Consider the following 25,599-nt stretch of genomic DNA (forward strand, 5'->3'; position numbering starts at 1 on the left):
TATGTCAATTTCTCTTTGATTGAATTATCAACTGATTGCAAATCTTTACATGGCAAATAATATAAATGTTTGCATTACCATTGTCTCTACTGTGCGTCGTTTCCAAGAATTTATTTTAAGGCTTAGTAAAAGACAGAGGCGTGCGGTCCATGGAAGCGGGGGAAGCGCTGCTTCCCTATTTATTCGTCGATATAAGAAAATATATTATTAATTAATATTTAATAATAAAAATTTTTTCCCTAATCCAAATAATCTACATATTACCTAGCCAATAGGCATTGAAAAATATTAAAAATTAATCGCGTACGAACGAACTCAATATGCACACAATTCAACTATTTGGTCCACTCCTGGCAGAAGCGCATCTCAAAATCGCCGCTTGTCATGCAGTTGTCCCTTTTAAAATTGGTCAGGGTTCAATGACCGCACCCACTAGTCGCGCGAATTTTGGTATGCCATGGAAGCGCTCGTCTTATCGCCTTCCCGAAAGTGAGATGCTCCGACTGTTACTGCTGCTAAGGGGTGCTTAGGTATTACATACATTCGCTTAAAGAATATTTCGATTTAAATTTTTTGCAGAGATATTTCCTTTTACTGATCTTTTATTTGACATTTTACAGAAATCAAATGGTATTGCATTTTGTATAAGACAAATTGATGACTTTATTAATACGATAATTAAAAAAACGAGAGCAGTTTAAAAATATTTGGGATAAAACTGAACATACGGGGTTCGAACATGAAAGAAAAATAATGAAGATTGATAATTTCGGGGATTGATAATTTGACAGAGAGACAGAGAAAACAGAGGAAACAAAGAGACCATTTGATAATATTCTACAACAAATGAATTCTAGCTTTCAAAATTTTAACGATTTAAAATTTGTAGAATTATATATAATCTTAATATTTCTAATTATAATTCATAAAAATTTCCCACAGAGGAATTTATGTCATTACGATTAAATAATGAAAATTTTTTGATATCCCAGCTTTGCATTCTCAGTTAAGTATCATTTATGAAACAACTGACATGAATGATAAAGAAATACCCAGAAATCTGGGATTTTTTTGTAACTACTGGTTTAAACAAGTCGCTGTGTGAAGTGGTCAAGTTGTGTGAATTAGTACTACTAACTATCCCAGCCACAAGTGCATCAGCTGAACGAAGTTTTGCTGTATTAAGATGCATTAAAAGTTTCAAATTAAGAGTTTAAAAGAAATTCAACAAGCGAAGACAGACTTTGAAAGTTATCCATTAAAAAAGACTGCATTCAACAATTATCAGAAGTTGATAAGAGAATAGACCTCGAGTATAAATAAGTGTCATTTTAGTGAAAGTTGTGTGTTGTGGAAAATGCCTCGGAGTATATTTTTTTTAAATAGGATTCTTCTTTAGAAAACCAAGCCCGGCGCGAGGACTCAAGGCCCGAGCTAGCAATACAGATCAATGATAGATCACTAGTCACTAGAAATAGCGGGAATAGAGTGCCTCACGCATTCACGCGTCACGGATTTAGTGTGTGAGTCCTTGTACGCAGGACGTCTCACATAATTAAGTACTTTGCTGATAGAGAGCCCCTGCGCATCAGAGTGTTATCAGGTGGAAAGTTGCTCGACCCTCGACCCTTAAGAAAATATTTTTATATCCTTATTGAATCGCTTCCCCTTTCGAAACAGTCACCGCACGCCACTGGTAAACGATATATTAGACTATATTACTCAAATTTGATAACACACAGCAGATTTGCATTTTGAACGTATTTGAACAGATGACATGGTAACAAAAATTAAAACTAGAACAAATAACACTAAATTACTTAGATAAACTACCTCTTATATAAAATGAATGCGTACAACATTATATATTATTTGATAATTTAAAATTGTAATAATTGTAATTACAATAGATAATATAGGCTTACTCAAATTTGATAACACCCAGCAGATATGGATTTTGAAAGTATTGGAACAGCTGACATGGTAACAAAAATTAAAAATAGAACACATAACACTAAAGTTCTTAGATAAACTACCGCTTATAACATAAGCGGTAGTTTATCTAAGTACTTTACTAAGTTTTTTACTAAGTAAAAAAATATTTATAATAATATAGGCGGTAGTAGCTTAATAAGTAAATATAAGCGGTAGTTTATCTAAGTAATTTAGTAAGTTTTTACTAAGTAAAAAATATTTATAATAATATAAGCGGTAGTAGCTTAATAAGTAAATATAAGCGGTAGTAGCTTAATAAGTAAATATAAGCGGTAGTTTATCTAAGTACTTTACTAAGTTTTTTACTAAGTAAAAAATATTTATAATAATATAAGCGGTAGTAGCTTAATAAGTAAATACTTATAATATAAGCGGTAGTTTATCTAAATATTTTACTCTTTTTTACTAAGTAAAACACTAAAGTACTTAGATAAGCTACCACTTATATTATAAGCGGTAAGTGCATTATATTATGTAAGTACATTATTGTTTTATATTATAAAATGAATGCGTACAACATTATATACCTATTATTATATGATAAGTTAAAATTGTAAAATGCTCCGACACTTCAGATAAAATTCTGATTGGACAAGGAATTGTCTCATATTTAATGAGATTATTATTTCGATTCAAATTATAACTGATTTGGTTTTATTAATCGATTATCAGAATATGATAAAAGACTCGCATCACTATATACAATTAAAACTATTGTATTAAAGTGGAATTTATTTTTTTTAAGATTTCTTAATAGTTGCTGTGCATGTCTGTGCGACTCAATAATCGTCTCGATTGTTAATGTGTTGTTTTTTAGAGTTTGTTAGAACAAAAAAGTAAAATGGTTGTTGCAACTGCAAGCGGAAGTGCTCTGTACCAATATCTAGCATGTTTTTCTGGTAAGTAAGATTTTCTCAATATATTTTCTGTTATATAAAAATTATTACGACACTTTATGTTTTTCTTATTTTACTGATACGCACAACAGCTCGTTAAGACTTAGGGCATTTTTTTTTAATCATAAGACTCAAACTTAGGTTTATAAAAAATTATTAACTACTCTGAAGGAGATGATGAACAATATTTCTCAATTGACTTCTATTTTGTGCTTTTCTTTTCCAGTCCCTCACTTTCTAGTGTTTAATGTTGTAACGATGTCATTGCGTTGTTGCTCTAGGTCCTAGGTAACTAACTTAGTCGAAGAAAAGAGTTCGCTTTTTTAATACATTTTTATTTGGAATCAAAACATAAAAAAGATAAGACAATTAGTCTTAATTACTCGTTAATTTCCCTAATAAAATATATTTATATTCTACACATCGAGCTTTCGGTTCGGGCCGATGCCACAGTGGTCCAAAAACCCGAAAAGATGGCCAAAATATGGAAGCGTTTTTTGATTTGCATGAAATTAGACATCCAAGGGTTTTTCAGGTCGCTAATTACGAATCCGAAATCTAAATTGCAAAAAACAAAATGGCGGATGTAATATGTGCGGGTTTATATATTTTAAATATTTCACACCGTCGAAATTTGATATCCGGGGGTTTTTTGGGGTTGCTGATTACGAATCAGAAATCGAAATTTCAAAAACAAAATGGCGGATGCAATCCGTCAATTTCTTATTACAACGTTAAATTCGATTATTAATCATATGAAAGTCACAACTAATTTTTATTTTATTTTCCAACAATACTGTACCTGACCCTTTTATCTACGATTTTACCCTACGATACTGAAATAACTAAAGATCTACAGTCATAACAACTACCTGCGTGCTGCGACATGATCTGGCGTTGATAACGATTCATATTGAAACTCATAGTACAGAGCGCCTGAACCAAAAATTCTCGCAAAACCAAAGGGGCAGATAGTGGCAGCTATTTTTTTTTAATCTTAAAGAGAGAAATATAAGCTAAAAGATTTGTAGTAACATCTTGGAATTCGATGGAATATATAACTATTTGGCTATCTGAAAATTTAATTTTTTCAAAATATATATTTTTTTATTACTTAACTTCAACTTAAAATCTACTAAATGTAACACATATACAAATATTTTTATATTATCGTCTTTTATTAAGGATGGCTCCACGAATATCATCCATTTTGCAGAATTGAATTTGCGCACTTCGTTTTCGAGATACACGCACAAGACTGCGCGTATGAAATATCCATTATTCTTAACTGCGCTTTTGTTCCGTACGAAGGTCAACTTTGAACTGAACTGGAAATTCAGATATAGGAGATATAGCTCTAGGGTTGCCAACACTGAATAGGGAATTTAATTCTCTTTTAGAAAATGTAATAATATTCTCGAAACGTTGAATTTTTTTTTAATTTTGGCCAGCTTTTCGGGATTTTGGACCACTGTGCGATGTGACGATATTTTGTACATGAATGAATGATTTTTACGATCGCTTGAAATAGGAATTGCTTTTATTAATACGACAAGAATGTATAAGGAAATGGAGAAAAAGGGAATCTCGCTCAGCTCGCCAGATGAAAAGACATATTAGGGATATACGATCACCACTCGTATAAGGATAGGTAAAATGATAGGTAAGAGGAAAGCTGTCGGATTCGCTCAGCACGCCAAAACGACAGCGGAAAATGGTCGGGAACTACTACCTACATAAACTCACCTCTTATACCTCGCTGTTGTTTATTATTCTTCGATCAACGCTGCAAGAATAATAATCAACTAGACTCTTCGATCTGACTTTTCTATAGTCCGAGAGGGTACAAAAACACGTTTTACTAAATTCATTGGCGTACTCTAGACAATAAAATTATATTATCGTCACACCTCCCTCTCCTAAAAAGAAAAAGAATTGGAACAAAATTTTAGCTATATTCCTAACTACAACTTATAACAAAAGAGAAAAAAACGTCTTTCTAAAAATTAAACTCACGAATATCCTTTAATGCACTAGCACTATCACTAACGTCTGTATCGTTTCCTGGTGTTGATTCCATATTGACCTGGCGTTTCGTCCTGAAGTGGGCGGCAGCGTTCTTACAGCGCTGTCCTGTGGCGGGTTCAAAACTGTTGAGATCTCGATGATGACTTCCATTTTGATGTGTATGTAATACAGCCGTGTCGTTGTATAACTGATGTGATGAGTGTGAGTGTGTGGTTCGGGATTTGGTTAAGGGAGAGGAATCATGTACTATCGTGAGCCGGTTTCATATATTTAATGTGAACTTTGTTAATTGTTTTCCCGTTGCGTCCTTTAACTAAAAAATTACTGTGGATAGTGCTTTGTGAATAGTATATGGACCGGAGAATTTGGGAGCTAATTTGGCGTTCAGTTGTTTGGCAGCGTTGGAAATGTTGTAATCTTTCTTCATGACTTTGCCTCCGATTTTCGGAGTCCACTCTCTGCGGCGTAGATTTAGGCCAGAGTAATAAAGCAAAAATATACCCTGTTCGTGACACTCGAACAGCCAGAGTACTGAAGCGTTTTTTTGACAGGTAATACTTATGAGAACAAATTGTAACTATTTCCTGCGTAGGATCTGGCGGCCATTTGTATTTATAAACAATTTAATGTCAAAACCGGCATTTTTTCCGTTTTTTCTCAAATTAATGGAAAACAGTGTACCTTTTGGTTACAATAGTACAAACATCTTCGAAAGAATGGAAAAAGCTTTAAAATGACGTATTACAAAGATTGATAAACTTATGTATTGTTAATATAATTAAGAAAAAAGGTCTAAATTGCAAAAAATAGTATATTAGGTATGGAGAACAAAAATCTTGCGACACGTATATGTATAAGGGCACAAAAGAAAATAGAATTTTTCGAAGAAGGTACAAATTTGAACTATACGAAATATACCAGCATTCGGATATCATAACATTCATTAAAATAGGACGGCTGCGATGGATGGGACATGTAGAAAGAATGGAAGAAGGCGAAATACCAAACAAAATATTCAAACAGATGCCAGTAGGAAAAAGAACAAGAGCAAGACCGAAGCTGAGATATTTAGAACAAATAGAAAATGATATATAAACCTTAAAAATAAAAAAATGGAGAAAAAAAGCACGAAACAGATCAGAGTGGAGAAGAATCCTGGAACAGGCCAAGACCCAGAAAGGGCTGTCGAGCCAATGATGATGATGTTGATGATGAAGTTTGGGGAAAATGGCTGTAGTTTTTTCAGACACTACAAAAATCAAACTAGTGGATGTTTTTCGATTTTTTTATTTAAAACCAGCCTTTAATCACTTCAGTATTAAAGGAACACAAAGTAATTGACAAATTTAAATCCTATAAAATTTAAAAAAAAACATGGTTAATAGTATACTCCACCCTTTTTTTAGTTTTCTTCTTTTCGTCTCTTCTCTTTTTGTGGCTACATTTAGAACACGACATGTTATCAAGTTTGGTACTATTTTAATGTAACCAAAATGAACAAATGATAAGTTGTAACCAGTCGTCAGTAAATTGGATAGCTTAGTAATTTTCCTCACACTAAGTTCAGTTGTTTTGTTCGTTTTCTTATTCATCAGTAGTGGTTCTTCTTCATCCTTAATATAGAATAGAATAGAAATATGCTTTATTGTCACTGAAAATTATACAAATTTTATGGACAAAAAAAAATAAAAAATAACAATAACAATAACAAATACAATTTTCTGAAATTTGATAAATCGTCAATTAAATATAAAAAAATACAAGTTAATAAAGTAAAGAAAATAAAACAAAACCGATATATTGCAAAAATTAATAGAACTTGCAAACTGAACATACAACAAAGTAAAATACAGACATAGTAACTAATAAGTTTAAGCTGCTGCATGTGACACCCAAATATATATAAGTTTGGCTACTTGCACATTTCTGTAATTTCTTAGTTAGTCTTAAGAAACTCTTTTACTGAATAATATGGTCTTTTTTAGATAGATGAGCTTTTGTCATTTTACGGAACTTGGGGAAAGATGTTGCAGATTTGAGTTGTAAAGGGAGATGGTTGTATAGTTTTTTTGCGGAATATAATATAGATTTCTTTACAAACTCAGAGGACGGGATTGGTAAATAGACATCAAAAGTTGAATTTCTGGTGGAGTGGTCATGATGAGGCCTTGCCGGAAAGACATGCATGTGTTTACGAATTAAGCAAACAGTTTCTGTTTTCAGTGCAACACTGCTTTCTGAAATATGTCGAACACCCTTTCGTTTTCTATCCATCATAATCTTTACAGACTTATTCTTCCTTTTGGCGTCTATTTTTTTTTAAATTTTTATCTCCTCTTCTTTGGTGTTTTTTATATTAGTTGGCTTTTCTTAAGTTTATATGATGTGCCATTCAGAATTTCCACGTACTTTGCCCGTTTTCAGCTTCAACAGCTTTATGTGATATTGGTGAAGTTTCTTTTAGAATTTGAGAGTGTGAAATTCTTGTTTAAAGTTTTTCCACAATATCGTTCTAAGAAGCAGTAAATGTTGTTTCATTCGTTGTGGAGCTTGTCGTAAGTCTCTGGCAGCTAGCAGTATTTTTTTTTTTGAAGAACCAGATAGTCTATGAAGCAGATGGCATTTTATATTCTTGACATTTAACGTGTTGTTAATTACGTGAAGCCTATTATAATATTTTTTTATAATAGGTATACTAGACGTTTATTGTTTTAAATTTTTAGCTATATTAGCACCAGTATCCAGCGGTTTTCACTATGGTTGGCCGTCACCAACATTACCCAGACTCTTAGCCGAGGACTCACTTATTCCCATAAACGAAGATCAAGGGTTTTGGCTTGCCACCATGCCATTATTTGGTGGTTTTGTTGGTTCATTTACAAATCCGTTGCTAGTGGACAAAATAGGAAGACACAAAATGATATTATTAACATCAGGACCTTATCTAATGGCGTGGATTATGATATACTTTGCAAGAAATGTCCCTATGATGTATATTGCCAGGTAAGATTTTTGTTTAGAAATTGTACTTTATTGGAGATGTATGTTGCTTGATGACGAGTTTTTAATATCAAATATTTTATATTATCAATCAGTAATTTCTTTGAGAGCTTTATTTATATTTCCAATCTCGAATAATATTTCCCAGTGTGATATTAATCATATCCTGTTTGGATGTATTAAAAATAAATCACTTTCAGTTATATTTTATGAAAACCTGGTAAAAAGTAATGTGCAACTTCTAGTAAACTTAACCCACCTATTGCCACTCAATCATAAAACAATAAACGACGAACTCATACGTAATCACTTATATGCATCGGGGCATATAATATAAATTTGTTACAATTAGGTTTCAATCCTTAAATATAACATATTCATTTAAAAATCTGTGGCAAATGGTTTAGTCCATGTCAAACACACTATCATCTAAAAATCTAAAATATCAACTCGAAGCTTAAGGCTTCCATAGCGTTAAGTCTACTTTCCCATCTTTTGTCAGATGGCGATTTTATTCTAAAACTGTGTATTTTGCTTTTCAGAATGTTGTTCTGAAGCTATTTCCTTGTAGCATTTTTATAATGAAGTATTTTTAACGGAAAATAAGCCACACTTTTACCAAAAAAAATGAATTTATTAACGTTTCGACGCCCAAGTCGGGTGTCGTTGTCAAAATACAAAATAATACTAAATAAACAAAAATGTTGTTGCTTAGTAAAAAATTCTTTTAATAATTTATTTAATCTGACTGATGTATTATACATTTTAAAGTAGAAGACTTTAAAATGATATTGCCAATATTGATGAGTTGCGTTCCTGGGACGACTTTACTAAAAGATAGTTCATTCGATTACATGAAATCAACCCCAACTAAAGAATATCCGCCACAAAAAATCATAGCATGTGATCTGTCTTTAAAAAGACAACCAAATGCAACGATGGCAGTAAAATTCTCGCGCTAGAGATTCCATAGTAAATCACGAGGGAAAACCAGGAAAAAACCTCGTGATACTATCCCGACATCGTAAGTATTTGGGCTTACATTTAGTTTACTCTCAAAACAAATACCAAATTCTGATTTTAATGTATACATATATGCCATTTTAAATTATAAATAATATTAATAATACATAGATATTATATAAATAAAACATAAAATATGTTAATCTGTGTTAATGACTCGATATATTAATGACTTACTAATCGTGGTATTTTCTTTCTATTGACTTCCTCTTTTAGTATGGGTAAGCACATCCCACTGCATACTACCGAGGAATTTGCTACACAATTGGTTTCATTTAGCATAATTAGAGCGGCTTCTTTGATTTTTCTATTTTTACTATCTGTTTCTTTCAGGACTATACTTGAATCTCTCCACTGAACTCTATGTTCATTATCCCATATACTATCTAACCATATATCCCACTTACTCTAATTATGCTCATCATCATTATCATCATCATCATTATCATCATCAGTGAAATAAAAACCTTCTTTAGAACATTCCTCCATTCGCCCCTCTATCCGACAACTCTTCTCCATGCTCCAATTCCAATAGATGTTAAATCATTCTCTAAGTTGTCTTGGTACCTAAGTCTCGGTCTTCCTCTTGTTCGTTGTTCTATCGGCCCTCTACGCCACTCTACGGTCAAAAAATTGTCTGACTATGGGATCTTCCTCTCGTCTGCTTACATTCTCTATCCATCTAAAATCTAAGGCTTGCCACCTTATTGAATTTTACAACGTCAGATTGTCCAAAACTTCCATACAATTCAAACTTGTAACGCCTGCGCCACAAACCTTGTTCTTTTCTCCCTCCATATATTCTTCTTAGAATGTTTCGCTCGAAACATTTGAGCAGTTCTTGGTCATTATGCGTTTCCAAGTGACCAAGTTTCTGAACCTGAACCATATGTTAGCATTGGTCTTATTAGTGTCTTGTAGACGGTCAATTTAATTATTCTAGGTACTTTTGAGGCCATCTGTCTTCTTAAGCCATAGTAACACTTATTGGCGAGCGCCATTCTTCTTTTAATTATTCTTTCGGGCTACAGCAAAAAATTGTTTCTTTTTCTTGTTGATTCTTCTTTTAATTTCTTCACTGACATTGTTCTCTTTAGTCAGCAGCGAGCCTATGTATATGAAGGTGTCGACACCTTCCAGTTCTAGGTCGTCAATTATTATTCTTGTAGGTGTCGGGTTGCTACGTATATGTACTGGTAAATATTTTATATATAAGTATCCATCACATCAATGCGAATCTTCTACAGTCCTCCTCTTTTGACAGAGTAGTTTTTCGCCATTTCTCAACAAATTTTAAAATAATAGTATATTACTTTATGAGGCGGAGAAGCATGACTTTTCTTGACGCGCCCGATATTACGCGCCGAACGAAGTGAGGCGCGTAAGAAAAGGGCAAGTCAAGAAAAGTCGCTTCTTTGCCGAATAAAGTATACTATTTTTTCTTCAAACGTAGCAATTTTCAACCAGAAATAGTACAATTCATACGCTATTTTTACTCGAAATTAACTGTGACAACTATCAAAGTCGTCTAGATGTTAGAAATTAAAATAATTAAGTCATGATTCGCCAACATCGGGAATGATTGCTGAAAGTTGTGCTCGACCATCAGTATCATCAACAATTACCAATGCGTATCAACAGTCGGGAACATTTTTGCACGGTTTCAATTTTGAAAATGCCTCATTAACTAATTGTACTTTTAATATTACTATAAATAAAAATGATGTTTAATTGTTGTTAATGACATTTGTATTGTTGCTTTGTGACATGTTTCATATTGTTGCCATGACAACATTTTTCCCTCCGCCGTAAAGAAATGGGAAAAAAAACTGCTACCGGCGGAGACATCAAACTTTGACAGGATCAAGTTAGATAAGTAATGTCATCATTATTTGACGTTTGAAGAAAAAACACTTTAGGAATAATTATATGATAAAACTAAACTTATAGGTCTGAATCCCGCGTATGAAAAAAAAGTTGATTAATAGCAAGCTGAAAATTTGTAAATAGCTTAAGGGTGTCTAGTCGGACAAATTTTGATATATGGGAACACTGGAACAGGGGAAGTTTTAATTGTGGAACAGTTTAAAAATTTGGAACGCTCAGACCACGAAAACGGCACATGTATTTTGTCCGACAGAACAGACTTAAACTCTCCGAACAGAGATTAAACTCTCATGCAAAAATCAGACTGCTATTTATCACCAAATGGGCGTTTTAATGGGTGGAACATGTAGAATATGTTAAATGACAGGAATTATGACAGATGATAAATAGCAGTCTGATTTTTGCATGAGAGTTTAATCTCTGTTCGGAGAGTTTAAGTCTATTCTGTCGGACAAAATAAATGTGCCGTTTTCGTGGTCTGACCGTTCCAAATTTTTAACCTGTTCCACAATTAAAACTACTCCTGTTCTAGTGTTCCCATATATCAAAGTTTAAATGACTAGACACTCTTAAGCTATTAACAAATTTTCAGCTTGCTATTAATCAACTTTTTTTTCATACGCGGGATCCAGACCTATTACGTGCATAGAAATTGGCTCACCTAAGAATCTGGTCATTTTTGATGACTCGTATTTCCTAAACCTGTTGGCCGATTTAAGTGATTTCTTGAACATGTTATAGCCTGATTCTTTAACAATACCACTGTAATAATATTGTTGCTAAACAGGTAAATTTTCATTGTATACCGGGTGTACCAATAAAACTGTGTTTTTTTTCTCAAAGTTCGCATCACCCTGTGGAATATTCTAGCATTTATAAAATACTGAAATTAAAACATAACTATGGCTTCAGGTTTTCTTAATATTTTGATTTTTAATTCATTCGTCTATGTTGAATAATAAAAAAGTTAGGTACTTTAACAACTAGACATGTTCTTCATCAATACACGGTGTTTCTAAATAAGTGCGACAAACTTTAAGGGGTAATTATCCATAAAAACATAATGCCAGTTGGCTTAATAAACCTTTGTCCGCAAATGTTTCGTTTCCGAGAAACGGGATGTTGAATTTTTTCTTACAAACTGATGATTTATTTATTGCTTTAAAACCAGACGGGATATGCAAATTAAATTTGGTAGTTTTTAAGAGATAGCTATTGCGGATTTTTTGACATAAAACTAAGAATTTAATATTCACCATTGATGCGCATACGGGTAATATGACCGATCCTATTACCCGTATGTACGCCAATGGTGAATATTAAATTCTTAATTTTATGTCAGAAAATCCGCAATAACTATATCTTAAAACCTACCAAATTTCATTTGCATATCTCAACTGGTTTTAAACCAATAAATAAATCGTCAGTTTGTAAGGAAAAATTTAACATCCTGTATCTCGGAAACGAAATATACGTTTATAAAGCCAACTGTCATTATTTTTTTCATGCAGAATTACCCCCTATACTTTGTCGCACTTATTTAGAAACACCGTGTATTGATGAAGAACATGTCTAGTTGTTAAAGTACCTTTTTATTATCCTACATAGACGAATGAATAAAAAAACAAATTGTTAAGAAACCCTGAGGCTATAGTTGGGTTTTAATTCCAGTATTTTATAAATGCTAGAATATTCCACAGGGTGATGCAAACTTTGAGAAAAAAACACAGTTTAATTGGTACACCTGGTATACAATGAAAATTTACCTGTTTAGCAACAATATTATTACAGTGGTATTGTTAAAGAATCAGGCTATAACAGGTTCAAAAAATCAGTTAAATCGGCCAACAGGTTTAGAAAATAATATCGCAAGATATTATTGAGATAAGTCTCAAGATTTAAGAGGAAACAGTAGCGATCAACAGGTAGCGAAAACGCGTTCCAAGATTGCGGCTGTAATTTTGAATATTTTTTCGAGATATTTGGCACACGTATTCGTAATATAATAAAGAATGACGGTACAGAGCCCAATTTCAAAAATATATTAATATGTGGAAATTACTCTGCAATTAAATACAATATTAAAAAAAAGAGCCTCTACCGTCATTAAGAAGAACAAAAAAATACACTTTCCTCAAATAAATTTTTTTATTCGATGCCTAGATTTTGTGTCATTTTGGAACAACTAAAATTTTTTATTTCATTAGTAGTTCCAAAATGACACAAAATCTAGGCATCGGATAAAAAAGTTTATTTGAAGAAAGTGTATTTTTTTGTTCTTCTTAATTTTGGTACAGGCTTGTTTTTTTAATATTGTATTTAATTACAGAGTAATTTCCACATATTAATATATTTTTCAAATTGGGCTCTGTACCGCCATTCTTTATTATATTACGAATACTTGTGCCAAATATCTCGAAAAAATATTCAAAATTACAGCCGCAATCTTGGAACGCGTTTTGGCTACCTGTTGATCGCTACTGTATCACCTTAAGGTGAAGGTCCATCATGACGTATCTTATCACAAATTTACAAATTTAGTTGTATAATCAAAGATTTTTTAAATACTCATCTTTTTGGAAGTACAATACAAAATCTAATATAAAATCTTTATTTCATGAAAATCAGTATTTTGACAAGATTTTTGATTTTAACAAAATCAATGGGATAATCCCAGTAGCTAGTTGTATACCATAATTAAAAAATCATACAGAAGTAAAACTTCGTTTCTACAATGGTATAAAAAAAGTTTATTAAAAACCATTAATAGTCATCCAAAAGGATTCGCAAAACGTTTTCGATCTAGATCAGATCATCTTCAGTGCGTTCTGCTTTTGCTTAGTACATGAAACTAGCAACCTTATGAAATTGGTAACGTCGAGAAATATGGTTTACATGATACTTATATGATATTTTTGCGACTCCAAGTCGATGTTAAAAGATTGAATGTGTAAGGAGTGCTCAAACGGCAACATGGTTCCCTGCTCGATAAGAACTTGTGGTTCTTGCCAGTTCAATGGACACAGACCAACAGACCACAGGTCTTAAAGTCAACAGCTTAGTCCTTATGTTTTTCAGAAAGGGAATAAGCTTGTCCCCTGTCTGGGGTAGATCTAGACACGCCCAATAAGTCATCACGGCATTAAATGAAACATGTAGAACTACTGGCTGCATGAAATCTACCCCTGACCTTTACTATACGGGTAGCAGGAGACGACCGTAGATGCGCCTCACAATATGTGGCCAATCTTTCGATGAAAGGCACTAGTTATACGGGTTTGACGAACCTCTAAAAATCAGCCGGCTTAAATCAAGGAAAAGGTTTGTGAGAATCGTCAGGGACGAACCACCCAAACTATTCCCCCTTCACCCAGAACCACCTAATGGAATGAATCTGGACTGGGCAATCTCAGAAGAGAACCTCATGAAATGGGATATTAAGACAGATAACGACGCACTTTGTGAATGTGGGGAAATATAGAATGTGGAGCACCTGAGAGTATACAGCCTTTGTCCACTATTGTGCACCTAAAGGATTTATGGCTCGTAAATACAAAGGGTATAGAAGTAACTCGATGTTGAGCAGAAAATCTGTAGTGGGATCTAAACCAGAAAAAGTAGAAGTTTTATCCTGCTATGAGGTTTCAATGGTTCAAAATCACCTAATATTTTAAGGAAAAAAGCACTGAATGGACATAAATGGAGAAGGCATGGTGTTGACACCTAAAAATAAATATAATACATCTTACAAAAATAGATATAATTCTGCTGTTTGTAGTCTCCAAAAGGATATATTCTTCTAGCTCAAGGAAATGGACAAAAAATTATTTTTTTATAGTCACTTTAACCACTATCCAACCACTATTTAATAAAATATTTATTATAACATGTATTTTCTTTATGTAGATTCATCGCTGGAATATCAGATGGTTGGAGCTTCTCTTCTGTTCCAATGTACACTGGAGAGGTATCAGATGCAAATAAAAGAGGCATGTTTGCCTCGTGGACCAGTATTTCATTCATTTTTGGAATTTTAGGAGTAAACTTCGTTGGATCCTATCTGAGTATACAACACACCGCAATTGTAGGCGGCGCTATACCTGTACTATTGATTTTAACGTTCATGTGGATGCCCGAGTCTCCTTATTATTACATAGTCAAGAATAATTTAGAAGGTAGGTAAAGTATTTTTTGGCCTTAGTCTCGTGATCTATTTAGCCAGTTCATTTAAATTTATATCTTACGGCCAATGAGCTTTTGCTCTCCAATCTATAATGCCTATTTATGAGAAGTCTTGCGTTACAGCTTCCAACCATTTTTCTCCATTTCTCCATTCTTCATCTAGCCATCCAGCTATTTATGCTCGTATTTTTGCCGTAACTATTGGTTTTCCATCATTATCGTTAGCACTCCTCAACAGATGTTGGATATTGGCTCCATATTTTTTCATTGTTCTCTATCTTGTGTCTTCTGTATCCAATTTCCCAATATTTTTCTCAAGTCATCCATCTATCTTTTAGGTGGTTTACCTTGGTGTCTTTTATCTTCTCTAGGTCTCCATTCTATGAGTTCTTGGTCCACTTATTATCATTTAAACGTGCTACATCTCCAGGCCATCTAGATTTGGCTTGTGCAATTTTTTCTATGACATCTGTCACTTTGATCCTCTCTCTCACTATCCTATTTGGTACCATATCTCTTCTTGTTATTTTTAACATGGCTCTTTCCATATTTCTTTGGGTTATTCTCAATTTATTTGCAGAATTTTTAGCCAAAGTTCTGGTTTGGGAACCGTACGATATTACCGACAGTGTGCATTGGTTGCATATATCCTCATTCTTTCTTTATTTGTTGGTCTTCTCCAAATATTATCTGCCATCTGTATTTTTCCGATAATTTTTCTGACTACCTTTCATTTCCAGATCTCTACTTGCTATTCTTCCTGCTGGTTCATAATCCACATTTTGCTTGCATACATCAAAGTATAACAGAGCTATTCCATTGCTTCGGTATTTATTTCTTTTACCAAATTGCTAATATCAAGCGGAATATTCTTCCCTTAAATCTGTCCCCGCCTTCCTTAAAAATCTCAGCTGGGGTACCACTCTCCCCTACCCTTTTGTTATTTTTTAGATCTTTTATTATTTCTTTGATTTCATTCAAAGTTGGTTCCTTGCACGTCCCTTTTTCATCTTCTTGCCAATTCTCATTTACCTCTAGGACATCTAGGTCTGCATTTAAATTTAAAGGATCTACGAAGTATTCCTCCCATCAGTTTAATTTTTCTGTTGTTTTTCCTAGAAGTAAACCTTCTTTATTTCTGTAATACTTTAGAGTAATAGAAAGTAAAATATTAAAAGATATAAACTTTTTCGAACGACCTTAGTACATACTAAAAAATTTTTAGGTGCCAGGAGAAGCCTCAAAATTTTAAGAGGATTAAGTGACGTTGACGTTGAAACAGAACTGAACAGAATAGATAAAGCAGTCAAGGCCGACCTTACAAAAGCGCGCATAAATCCGCTACATCTATTCACACTAAAGAGAAATCGAAAAGCTGTGCTCATAATGATGTTATGCCGAGGAACACAACAGTTTTCTGGTAACTCAGCGATATCTTTCTATGCTCAGAACATATTTAACACTTCCGGAGATTTTATGTCTGCTAAACTTGCTTCCAATCTGTTCTTCCTAACGCAGTTAGTAGTTACAATACTAGCATCTACCGTCGTTGATAAAATCGGAAGAAGGCCCTTGATATTGATATCTGTAGCTGGAGTAGGAATAACTTTAATGGTAGAGGGAATATACTTCTACTTACAAACGGTAATAGATGTTAGCAGTTTCGCGATGGTTCCAGTCATTGCTCTCTTGGTGTACATTATCTTCTTCAGTATCGGTCTCCAAGGTATTCCTATCATCATTTTAAGCGAAGTGTTTAACGCTGATATTAAATCAATTGCTCTGGGCTTTGCTGAGATTTACTTTGCTATTATTGCCACTGCCACGTCAAAGTTCTTTCAAGTTACCAGAGATCACTACGGTATGCATGTACCGTTTATTTCCTTCTCTACCATTTGTGCCATTGCTGTTGTTTTAATATTCATTATGGTTCCTGAAACGAAAGGAAAGACCTTGGAGGAGATCCAAGATTATTTTAAGGGAGTCAAACATACCAAATCGACAAGGGAATGTAGTAATAGTTAAAATTGTGTTATGGCGAACAAATTATTGTGTTCAAGTCAACTTCTTGTTCTTTATAGAAGTTACAAGATAGGTTACATTTTTTTGTATTTGCCTTTGTATTCTAACCTATTTTGGCACTGCTGATTGCAAAGAACACTTTTCTATCTATCTATCTATAAGCGAGGTTCCTACAACCTCTGCCGCTCCTCGCATTTCAACCACCATTGTTTTCTGTTCATCCATTCGTCTTTTTTTAAGGCTCTATCTCTCATTATGTGCCATACATTTTCTTCCCAGGCAACTGAAGGTTTTTCCCTTCTTCTTCTTTGTTGCGGTATGTAATTTAAAGCTATTTTTGCCCATCTATCTTCATTCATTCAGTTTACGTGACCACAACACACTTGTTGTGTCGTTTCAATTCTATCTATACTGGAATATACAGTATTTGTCCTCCTTATAATATCTTCATTCCTGATGTGATTTTTTGGATATACCACACGCTCTCTTTAGATAATCCATTACTACTTACCATAAATCATAATAGGCCCTACCAAGGTTCGATAGATTGTCTACTTTGTTGTTTGTCTAATGTCTTTAGACCAGGGGTGGGCAAATACTTTTAAACGCGGGCCAAAATGAAATTTTCAAAATGTCTCCCGGGCCGGAGACCTATATCCAGTATGTACGCTGCGCACACGCTAATGTTTTTGGTGGAGGTTTTTCTCCGTCCAAGAAAGTTTTTTGACATAAATACTGTATCATTTTAAAGCATTTGGACAAATACATTTGACTGTTAATAAATAATAGTAATAATCAATTGTCGTACTTGTGTGTACATGAGAACAATTTGTTCTCAGTAAAATTACGAAATTTTTAATATGGTCCATTATATTACGCCTTAACAGGGATCCAGATAAAAAATTAAATTCAGAAATTCAACAGAAGCCTTTTTGAAGATGAGGAAATTTCTGAGCAACCAAAAATTCAATATACAAATCTGATATCGCATGGTAAAATGTTAGGTCAAGTCAATCATCATAGTCGAAATTCAAAGGTGTCAACTGATATAGTATAGTCATGTAGAAAAAATGGACGACGACAGGATGCCAAAACAAATTTTAAAATGAACGCCACGGAAAAAAGGAAGAGAGGAAAGCCGAAACAATCCTGGCTGGGTGGCATTCAGAAGACAGTGTTCGGAAAGGAACGTTCACCCTGGCGACTGCAACGACGGACGAAGCTGGAAACTGGGAACAGGAAGGCGGAGAACCCTATAAAAAACCGGGATGATAATAAAAATGTTATGTCTACTCTATTCTTCTTTATTGGATTGTTAATGCTGACTTAGTGAGAAAGCTGGAAGCTTTTAAGATGTGGCTTTTTAGGAGAATTTTGGAAATACCATGGACCAATCATGTTACGAACAAAATGGTGTTGCACAGAATGGAAAAGGAACAGAGAACTTTGACCATCATTAAAGGGAGAAGGACAGCAAGGAGAAAAGGAAAATACTAATAAATGATAAGTACGTTGTTGTAAGTTGTTGCAGCAGCTGATTATGAAGGGTAAAATCGAAGGAAAAGGGTCCTTGTAGACGACAAACACCCTGGCCGAAAAATATTCGAGCCTGGACCGGGTTAAACACACAGACGCTTTTAAGAAAAGCAGAAGATAGAGATTCATTATTTATATGAACACTACAAACACTAATACAGTTGATTTCAAGAAAATTGCATAAAAGAGATTAAGAGCGCAGGCGCAAAATTTCAGACCAATGCTTTTTAAATGCATTTATTTTTTTCGAATCGTGAGAAAACTAATAAATATTTTTGAAAAATTTAAACGCAGAGGGAAAGATTACATTATTACCGAGGGCCAAAAGTCCCTTAGAATAAACAAAAAGTTTCTTTGGAATGAGATATTTGAAATTAAAAATCACACTAATTTTTTTCCCTTTTGTCCACTCCTGCGACTTACTAAAATAAGCATTGTAGAAGTTTTCAGGGACTTTCGACCCTCGGCAGTATAATTTTCTCAGGATTCGAAAAAAATTAATGCATTTAAAAAGCATTGCGCCTATGCTCTTAAAAAAAGCTTGCGGGATTTTTTAACGGGCCGGATAAAGTAAGCAAAAGGGCCGGATCCGGCCCGCGGGCCGCCTTTTGCCCACCCCTGCTTTAGACCATAGTAGAGAGCTTAGAATATTTACAGTTTTTTCCCTGCTGCGGTCTGTTTTCGATGTCTCTTTTAGTAGAACACTTTTCAATTTATCAAAAATACTTCTAACAAGAATTTTGTTAAAGGAATGCCAAACAATTCCTTTTGAGACCGTACTCCCAATCAATGTACTATTTTTTTCTAGTGGTTTAGCGTCTATCATTTTTTTGTTTATACATATTATAGTACGTTCTTTAAAGGTAAAATATTGCAAAACCTCTAAATTTTAAAGAACTGCTTGGATTGACATGAAATTTGGCATACACATAGCTAACAAGTCAAAGAAAAAAAGTGATACTGTGCCGATGTGTACTTTTGCCCTCCCTTTTGCGGGTGAAAAATATATGTTCCAAATAAGTCCGGAAATGGATAAAATGACTAATTCTAAGTAACTTTTGTTCTATACAGTTTTATCACCAAGTTAATAATTTTCGAGTTATTTGCGAGTGAATATGTTAATTTTTTGACAAAATAACCACGTTTTCAGACGGTTTTTCGCAAATAACTCAAAAAGTAAATATTTGGTCGAAAGAAAATTCTTATCAAAAATATAGCACGTAAAAAAGTAAAAAATAGGATGTATATATTAGGTAACTATACGTAGCAGAAGCAGAGTTATAGCTAATTAAAAGTAGGTTCATATTTGCTCAAAATAAAGTTATTCCCTTCTTTTGGTAAGAAATCCGGAAATACACCCCCTAATTAGCATTTAAAATGAACTTAATTGTTACCTCTTCACAAGTTTTTTACTCGCGTATGTATTGATCATATGATCTGTAAGTTTCATCGGTTCAAAGTCCTTATTTTTGAAAAAGCTGTAGTTAAAAGGGGTATAGGTCCAGTCTTAAGAAATTCTTTTGAGGTATGTTGTGTATTAGAGAAACATTTTCCGGAATGTTAAGAGTATGACTGTTTTGTTTTAAATGTTGAGAAAAGGTGGAGGTGTTCTCTCTTTTTGTGTGTTCAAGGGAACGAGATGCTAGTGACCTACAAGTTCTTCCTATGTACGTAGCATCACAGTCAGAGCATTGAAGTTTATAAACCCCACTACGATTCATGTAGTTGATAGGGTCTTTGGAGTTGGAAAGACATTGTCCTAAATTATTGGAAACTTTAAAAGAGATGTGTATGTTGTCAACTGATCTCTTGATAATATTACTGATATCACCGGAAAGGCTCTCTTGATGGAAAGGTAATGAAGCATAAATGGGTCTGGTGGTCAGATCCCTGGGAAACGCAGCCTCCCTCAGAACCCTCAGTTGTCTCTTATGAAGGAGTTTGGTTATAAGGTTTGGTTCGTAACCGTTATTGAAAGCAATTTGTTTGATAGTGTTGAGTTCTTTAGTGTAGTTAGATTGAGATAGGGGGATGGTTTCTAGACGGTGTATGTAACTGTGGAAGGCAGAGTATTTATGTGACATTGGATGGTTTGAAGACAAGGGTATGACATGATCAGTCTGTGTTGGTTTCCTATAAATACTAAAATCGAAGTGGTCATTCAATCTGGTGATGGTGAGGTCGAGAAAGTTAATTGAATTGGATGATTCAAGTTCCATAGTGAACTTAATGTTGGGGTGGATTTGATTAATTTTAGAAAGCAATAGCTCAGCTGATGTGGAGGGTCCTGTTAAGAAAACTAGACAATCATCTACGTATCGATACCAGTGTAGAATTTCAGGATTTTTCATTCTGTGTGGATTCAAGCTACACACTCAGTGGGATATGTTTAAAACAAGCTACGATATAGTCCTGTCGCCAGGGGGGGGGGGTACAACGGCCTCCTGTATTCAGATGGACTTACCCAAGTTTTTTTTATGTATTTTTACCCGTAGAACACGAATTTTTTGGGTAACAGTTGAGCCGGATGTCGATAAGATTGTTATAAACAAAGAAGTTGAGGAATTACATAACAGCGATTTCTCGCAAAACAAAACATGTTTTTGTATTTTTTGGGCCATTCTAAACAAAAAGTGTTCCTACCAATTTTTTCGTAGGATGCATAGTTTTTGAGATAAACGCGGTGGAACTTTCAAAAAATCGAAAAATTGCAATTTTTGTACCCAAATAACTTTTGATTAAAAAATAAAATAGCAATTCTGCTTACCGCATTTGAAAGTTCAAGTCAAAGTATATCGGTTTTAGTTATTTGCATTGCTAAAAAGTTATTATTTTATTGTTAAACAAAAGTATAAACACCTAGTGCTGGAGTGATGTCCCATTTAAAATCGAACGAGTAAGTAGAGTAGGTACAAGTGCAAGCGAGGCTATTTCTACGTAGCATGCATGTAAACGCATGTATTAGGCACGGGAAACACTATGTGTTTATAGCTTTTTTTAGCAATAAACACATAAATTTTTAGCAATGTATATATTCGAAACCGATAGAATTTGACTTGAACTTTCAAATACGGTAAGCAGAATTGCTATTTTATTTTTTAATCAAAAGTTATTCGGGTTCAAAAATAGCAATTTTTCGATTTTTTGAAAGTTCAACCGCGTGTATCTCGAAAACTATGCATCCTACGAAAAAACTTGTAGGAACATTTTTTGGTTAGAATGGCCCAAAAAATACAAAAACATGTTTTGTTTTGCGAGAAATCGCTGTTATGTAATTCCTCAACTTCTTTGTTTATAACAATCTTATCGACATCCGGATCAACTGTTACCCAAAAAATTCGTGTTCTACGGGCCAAAATACATAATAAAAACTTGGGTAAGTCCATCTGAATACAGGAGGCCGTTGTACCCCCCTGGCGACAGGACTAATACCAGATGATAAGAAAATGACTAAAATAATACTCATTGTAGAACTATTTTTTTTATTTTCATATTTAGGAGACAATGATGCTTAGGTAATTATGACCTATTACTTGATGGTTACATTTGATTTCTTTAATGATCAAAATGTTTGTATGTTTATTTATTTCTAACGATGTGTTGATATTCATACAGGTTGAGTTTTTAGTGAAACATTGGTCGAAAATTCCATTAGATACTGGCTACAGAATAAACAAAAAAGTTAATTTTGTATATATACAGGGTGTCCTGTTTAAAAAAGTTTGTTTGCGTTATGACGAAGTTATTAATCACTCTGTAGAATTCGGCATATAATCCAAGTCTGGAGAACATCATTGCCTACATTTTTTCTAAATCAATTACCCATTTTTTTCTAAATAACTTAAAAACTCACTCTGTATATAGAACACTGAAATATACTGTATATATTATTATTCTAGATGTTTTATCATGTCTATTACAAGATTCTGTTGTTTTCGAGACAGTTTATTTATACATTCTGCATACTGTGATACTATTTATATATGAAAAATTAATATTGTAAGTACGATAAGCATTGACCTCACTGTACATAATTTAAATAATTTTTTAAAAACTAAATAAAACTTTTTGTTATTTAATCGCTTTGTTTTTCTATTCAAGTTTTCTTCCCTGTTTACAGAAATCGTTTATCAATAATTGCTACAAACTGCTTTAAAAGGGTAAACAATGATTTTCAATTGGGCCATGTTAAACAAAAAGCAACCAACCCTCAATTTGTAAATTAAGAGAAAATTAACTTTTTATGTTTTTCTAAATATTTAATTTTCCGTCGTATTTTTTTAAACGATAACTTCACTAATCAATAGTTTAATTTTAGAGCAATTTTATCAGAGTAGTATCAAAATTATCCTAATAAATTTTTACAAAAAAAATAGCCATATTGAGGGTTGGTTTCTTTTTGCTGTTGGAAATATATCTAATAAAATGCAATCGCAAAATCCAACCAACCCACAAAATCCATGAATAAAACCGAATAATTTCAGTCAACTCAATAATACCATACAGTAGAATTTCTCCTATTAAACATAATATCAATACAAATAAAAAATATGCGATAATCAGTCAAAACAACAAACCATAATATTTAAAAAGTAAGATAAACATAGCCTTAATCCTGAAACTTACCATTTTCTGCAATTTCGCGAGCCGCTTTAATTATTTTAACAGTTCTTGATTTAAACATATTTTTCGCATTAAAGATTCAAAGATTTCTTCATAATATAATAGATATAACACAACAAATATTTTAATATTTAAGCACGAACTAATATTGGTCAGTACCTACACGTAAAAACAAAAAGATGCAACATTCCAGGAAACGTAATCGGCATAACAATATCAACCCACTTGGCTGGTACTTTTCGACAGTGCAATGTACTTAATAATATGTTCAGTCCAGTGATACACACAAACAATCCAAGTGGGTTGGTTGTCTTATGCGAAATCTTAAGTGAACTATTATTAAACAGAAATACTTTGGAGTAGTATTTTTCATGGTTTAATATTTAGAATGGCTTGGTTGCTTTTTACACAATGTAGAATACACATTTTTAAATCGATATGTGACATTATCTTGTTTTCCTCAAAAATGTGGGTTGGTTGCTTTTTGCATAACAAGGCCCAATTGCAATGGACTTGCATTGATTCATTTTAATTAATTACTGTACTTGATTTACTGAAATATTCTCTTTTAATTGGATTCAATCAGACAACAAAATCTAGGGAACAAATTTAATCTGCAAATCTAATTGACTACAAGAGAATAAAAGTAGATGTATCAAGTAACGAAACCAATTAAAATTGGATTGAATATACAAAAGCACGGGCAAATACAGAGGACTCTAAGTCAAGCGCCTTAAGCACTGTATATACAGGAAAATTGATGCTGGAAAGTATATTGTTTAGTGCTACGTTTCCCTAAACGAGACATCTATAAGACCACATGGCTCTCATAGACCAGTGCAGATAGCTCTAAAATGGACCAAAAAAAAAAATAAAAAATTAATAGCAGGATGAGACCAATTCCAAATGAAAGTACACATATTAGATAACATGTGGAACATTTTTCACAAAATCTGGATGAGGGGAACATGGGTTGGGGGAGCGTTTTTAGGGGTGAAAACGGTTAATTACGATTTGCGGCAAAACGGCACATCCTATCGAAAAAAGTTAAATTGCAAAGTTGTAGGCAATAAAAATATCTACAACTTTTGTAAGTAAACATTTTTCACATAACCTCAAAGTATCCGAGAAAATTGGAAAATTCGATGTTTTTGATTTTATTTTTTTTTTTTTCTCACTGAAAAAAATTTTTTTTCTACGAAATATAGTGGAAACTTACCTCTTTCTGTCCCTAACACGCTGTAATTTTTCTGTATAAAAATATTTTTTAAAACTCTTGTTTTTTATGTTTAAAGGAAAATGTAAGCATTTTTTCAATTGAAAAATCTCCCGAAATTTTTTTAGCTTTTTTAAAGAAGTTGGCATTTTTTTTTGTTTATTGAAACCTCTATTTTCTGATGGTGTAAAAATCGGAAATTTATTTTCAACCTCTCACCATTTTCAGATTCTCAGACGTAATATTAGTTGCATAGCGAGCAGGAACCAACGAACCTCTGTTAAAAATTTACTACACTAATGCCGTTGTCTGTGATTTTAATTTTGTGAATAAATTATAGTTAAAAAAATAAAAAACACGCTTTTAAAGCACTAACAATTTAAAAATAAAATATTACTAGCTTTAATTTTAAAAGTTATTTTTAAATTTTTAGTGCTTTTAAAGCGTGTTTTTTATTTTTTGTTAAACTATATATTTTTTAAAGTCGGCCTACTTACCTATAAACTACATTTTTATTTAAACTCTTTTCTCATGAACCAAATTAAAAGTCGCAACAACTTTTTTAACGAAAAAGTTTATTTAATACAAAAGAAAGTAATTATTATAATTTTAATGGCCAATTTTTCATCAATTAATTAAGTTTTTGCTTCTTTGATGGCATTTATTCATCAAATTCGATAATGCTTACAGATTCTGCAGTTTCCTCTATGCAGCTTTCCGCAGCTATGCAACTTATATTACGTCTGAGAATCTGAAAATGGTGAGGGGTTGAAAATAAATTTCCGATTTTTGCCTTTTGTGACAAAATTTTTCACAGTAACGTATATATTTTTTTACACCATCAGAAAATAGAGGTTTCATTAAACAAAAAAAATGCCAACTTCTTTAAAAAAGCTAAAAAAATTTCGGGAGATTTTTCAATTGAAAAAATGCTTACATTTTCTCTTAAACATAAAAAACAAGAGTTTTAAAAAATATTTTTACACAAAAAAAATTCCAGCGTGTTTGGGACATAAAGAGGTAAGTTTCCACCATATTTGGTAAAAAAAAATTTTTTTTCAGTGAGAAAAAAAATAAAATCAAAAACATCGAATTTTCCAATTTTCTCGGATATTTTGAGGTTATGTGAAAAATGTTTATTTACAAAAGTTGTAGATCTTCTTATAGCCTACAACTTTGCAATTTAACTTT

The 25,599-nt window shown here is 33.0% G+C and overlaps 1 protein-coding gene across 2 annotated transcripts; it reads left to right on the top strand.

Moving 5' to 3' along the window:
• Positions 1–1,861: 1,861 nt before the first annotated feature.
• On the top strand, positions 1,862–22,648 carry LOC114324837 (facilitated trehalose transporter Tret1). Of its 2 annotated transcripts, XR_007698387.1 has the most exons (6): positions 1,862–1,983; positions 2,813–2,894; positions 7,643–7,922; positions 14,736–15,004; positions 16,237–17,620; positions 19,204–22,648. XR_007698387.1 is itself a non-coding variant. In XM_028272713.2 (5 exons), the coding sequence occupies exons 1-5, from the start codon at positions 1,951–1,953 to the stop codon at positions 17,034–17,036; spliced, it is 1,464 nt and encodes a 487-aa protein (XP_028128514.1). In that variant the 5' UTR covers positions 1,862–1,950; the 3' UTR covers positions 17,037–22,648. The 2 variants fall into 2 exon arrangements, 1 of the variants encoding a protein (XP_028128514.1); XM_028272713.2 differs by having other exon boundaries at positions 16,237–22,648.
• The last annotated feature ends 2,951 nt before the right edge of the window (positions 22,649–25,599 follow it).

This window comes from Diabrotica virgifera, chromosome 5 (genome assembly GCF_917563875.1).
Source record: "Diabrotica virgifera virgifera chromosome 5, PGI_DIABVI_V3a".
Classification (NCBI taxonomy): domain Eukaryota; kingdom Metazoa; phylum Arthropoda; class Insecta; order Coleoptera; family Chrysomelidae; genus Diabrotica; species Diabrotica virgifera.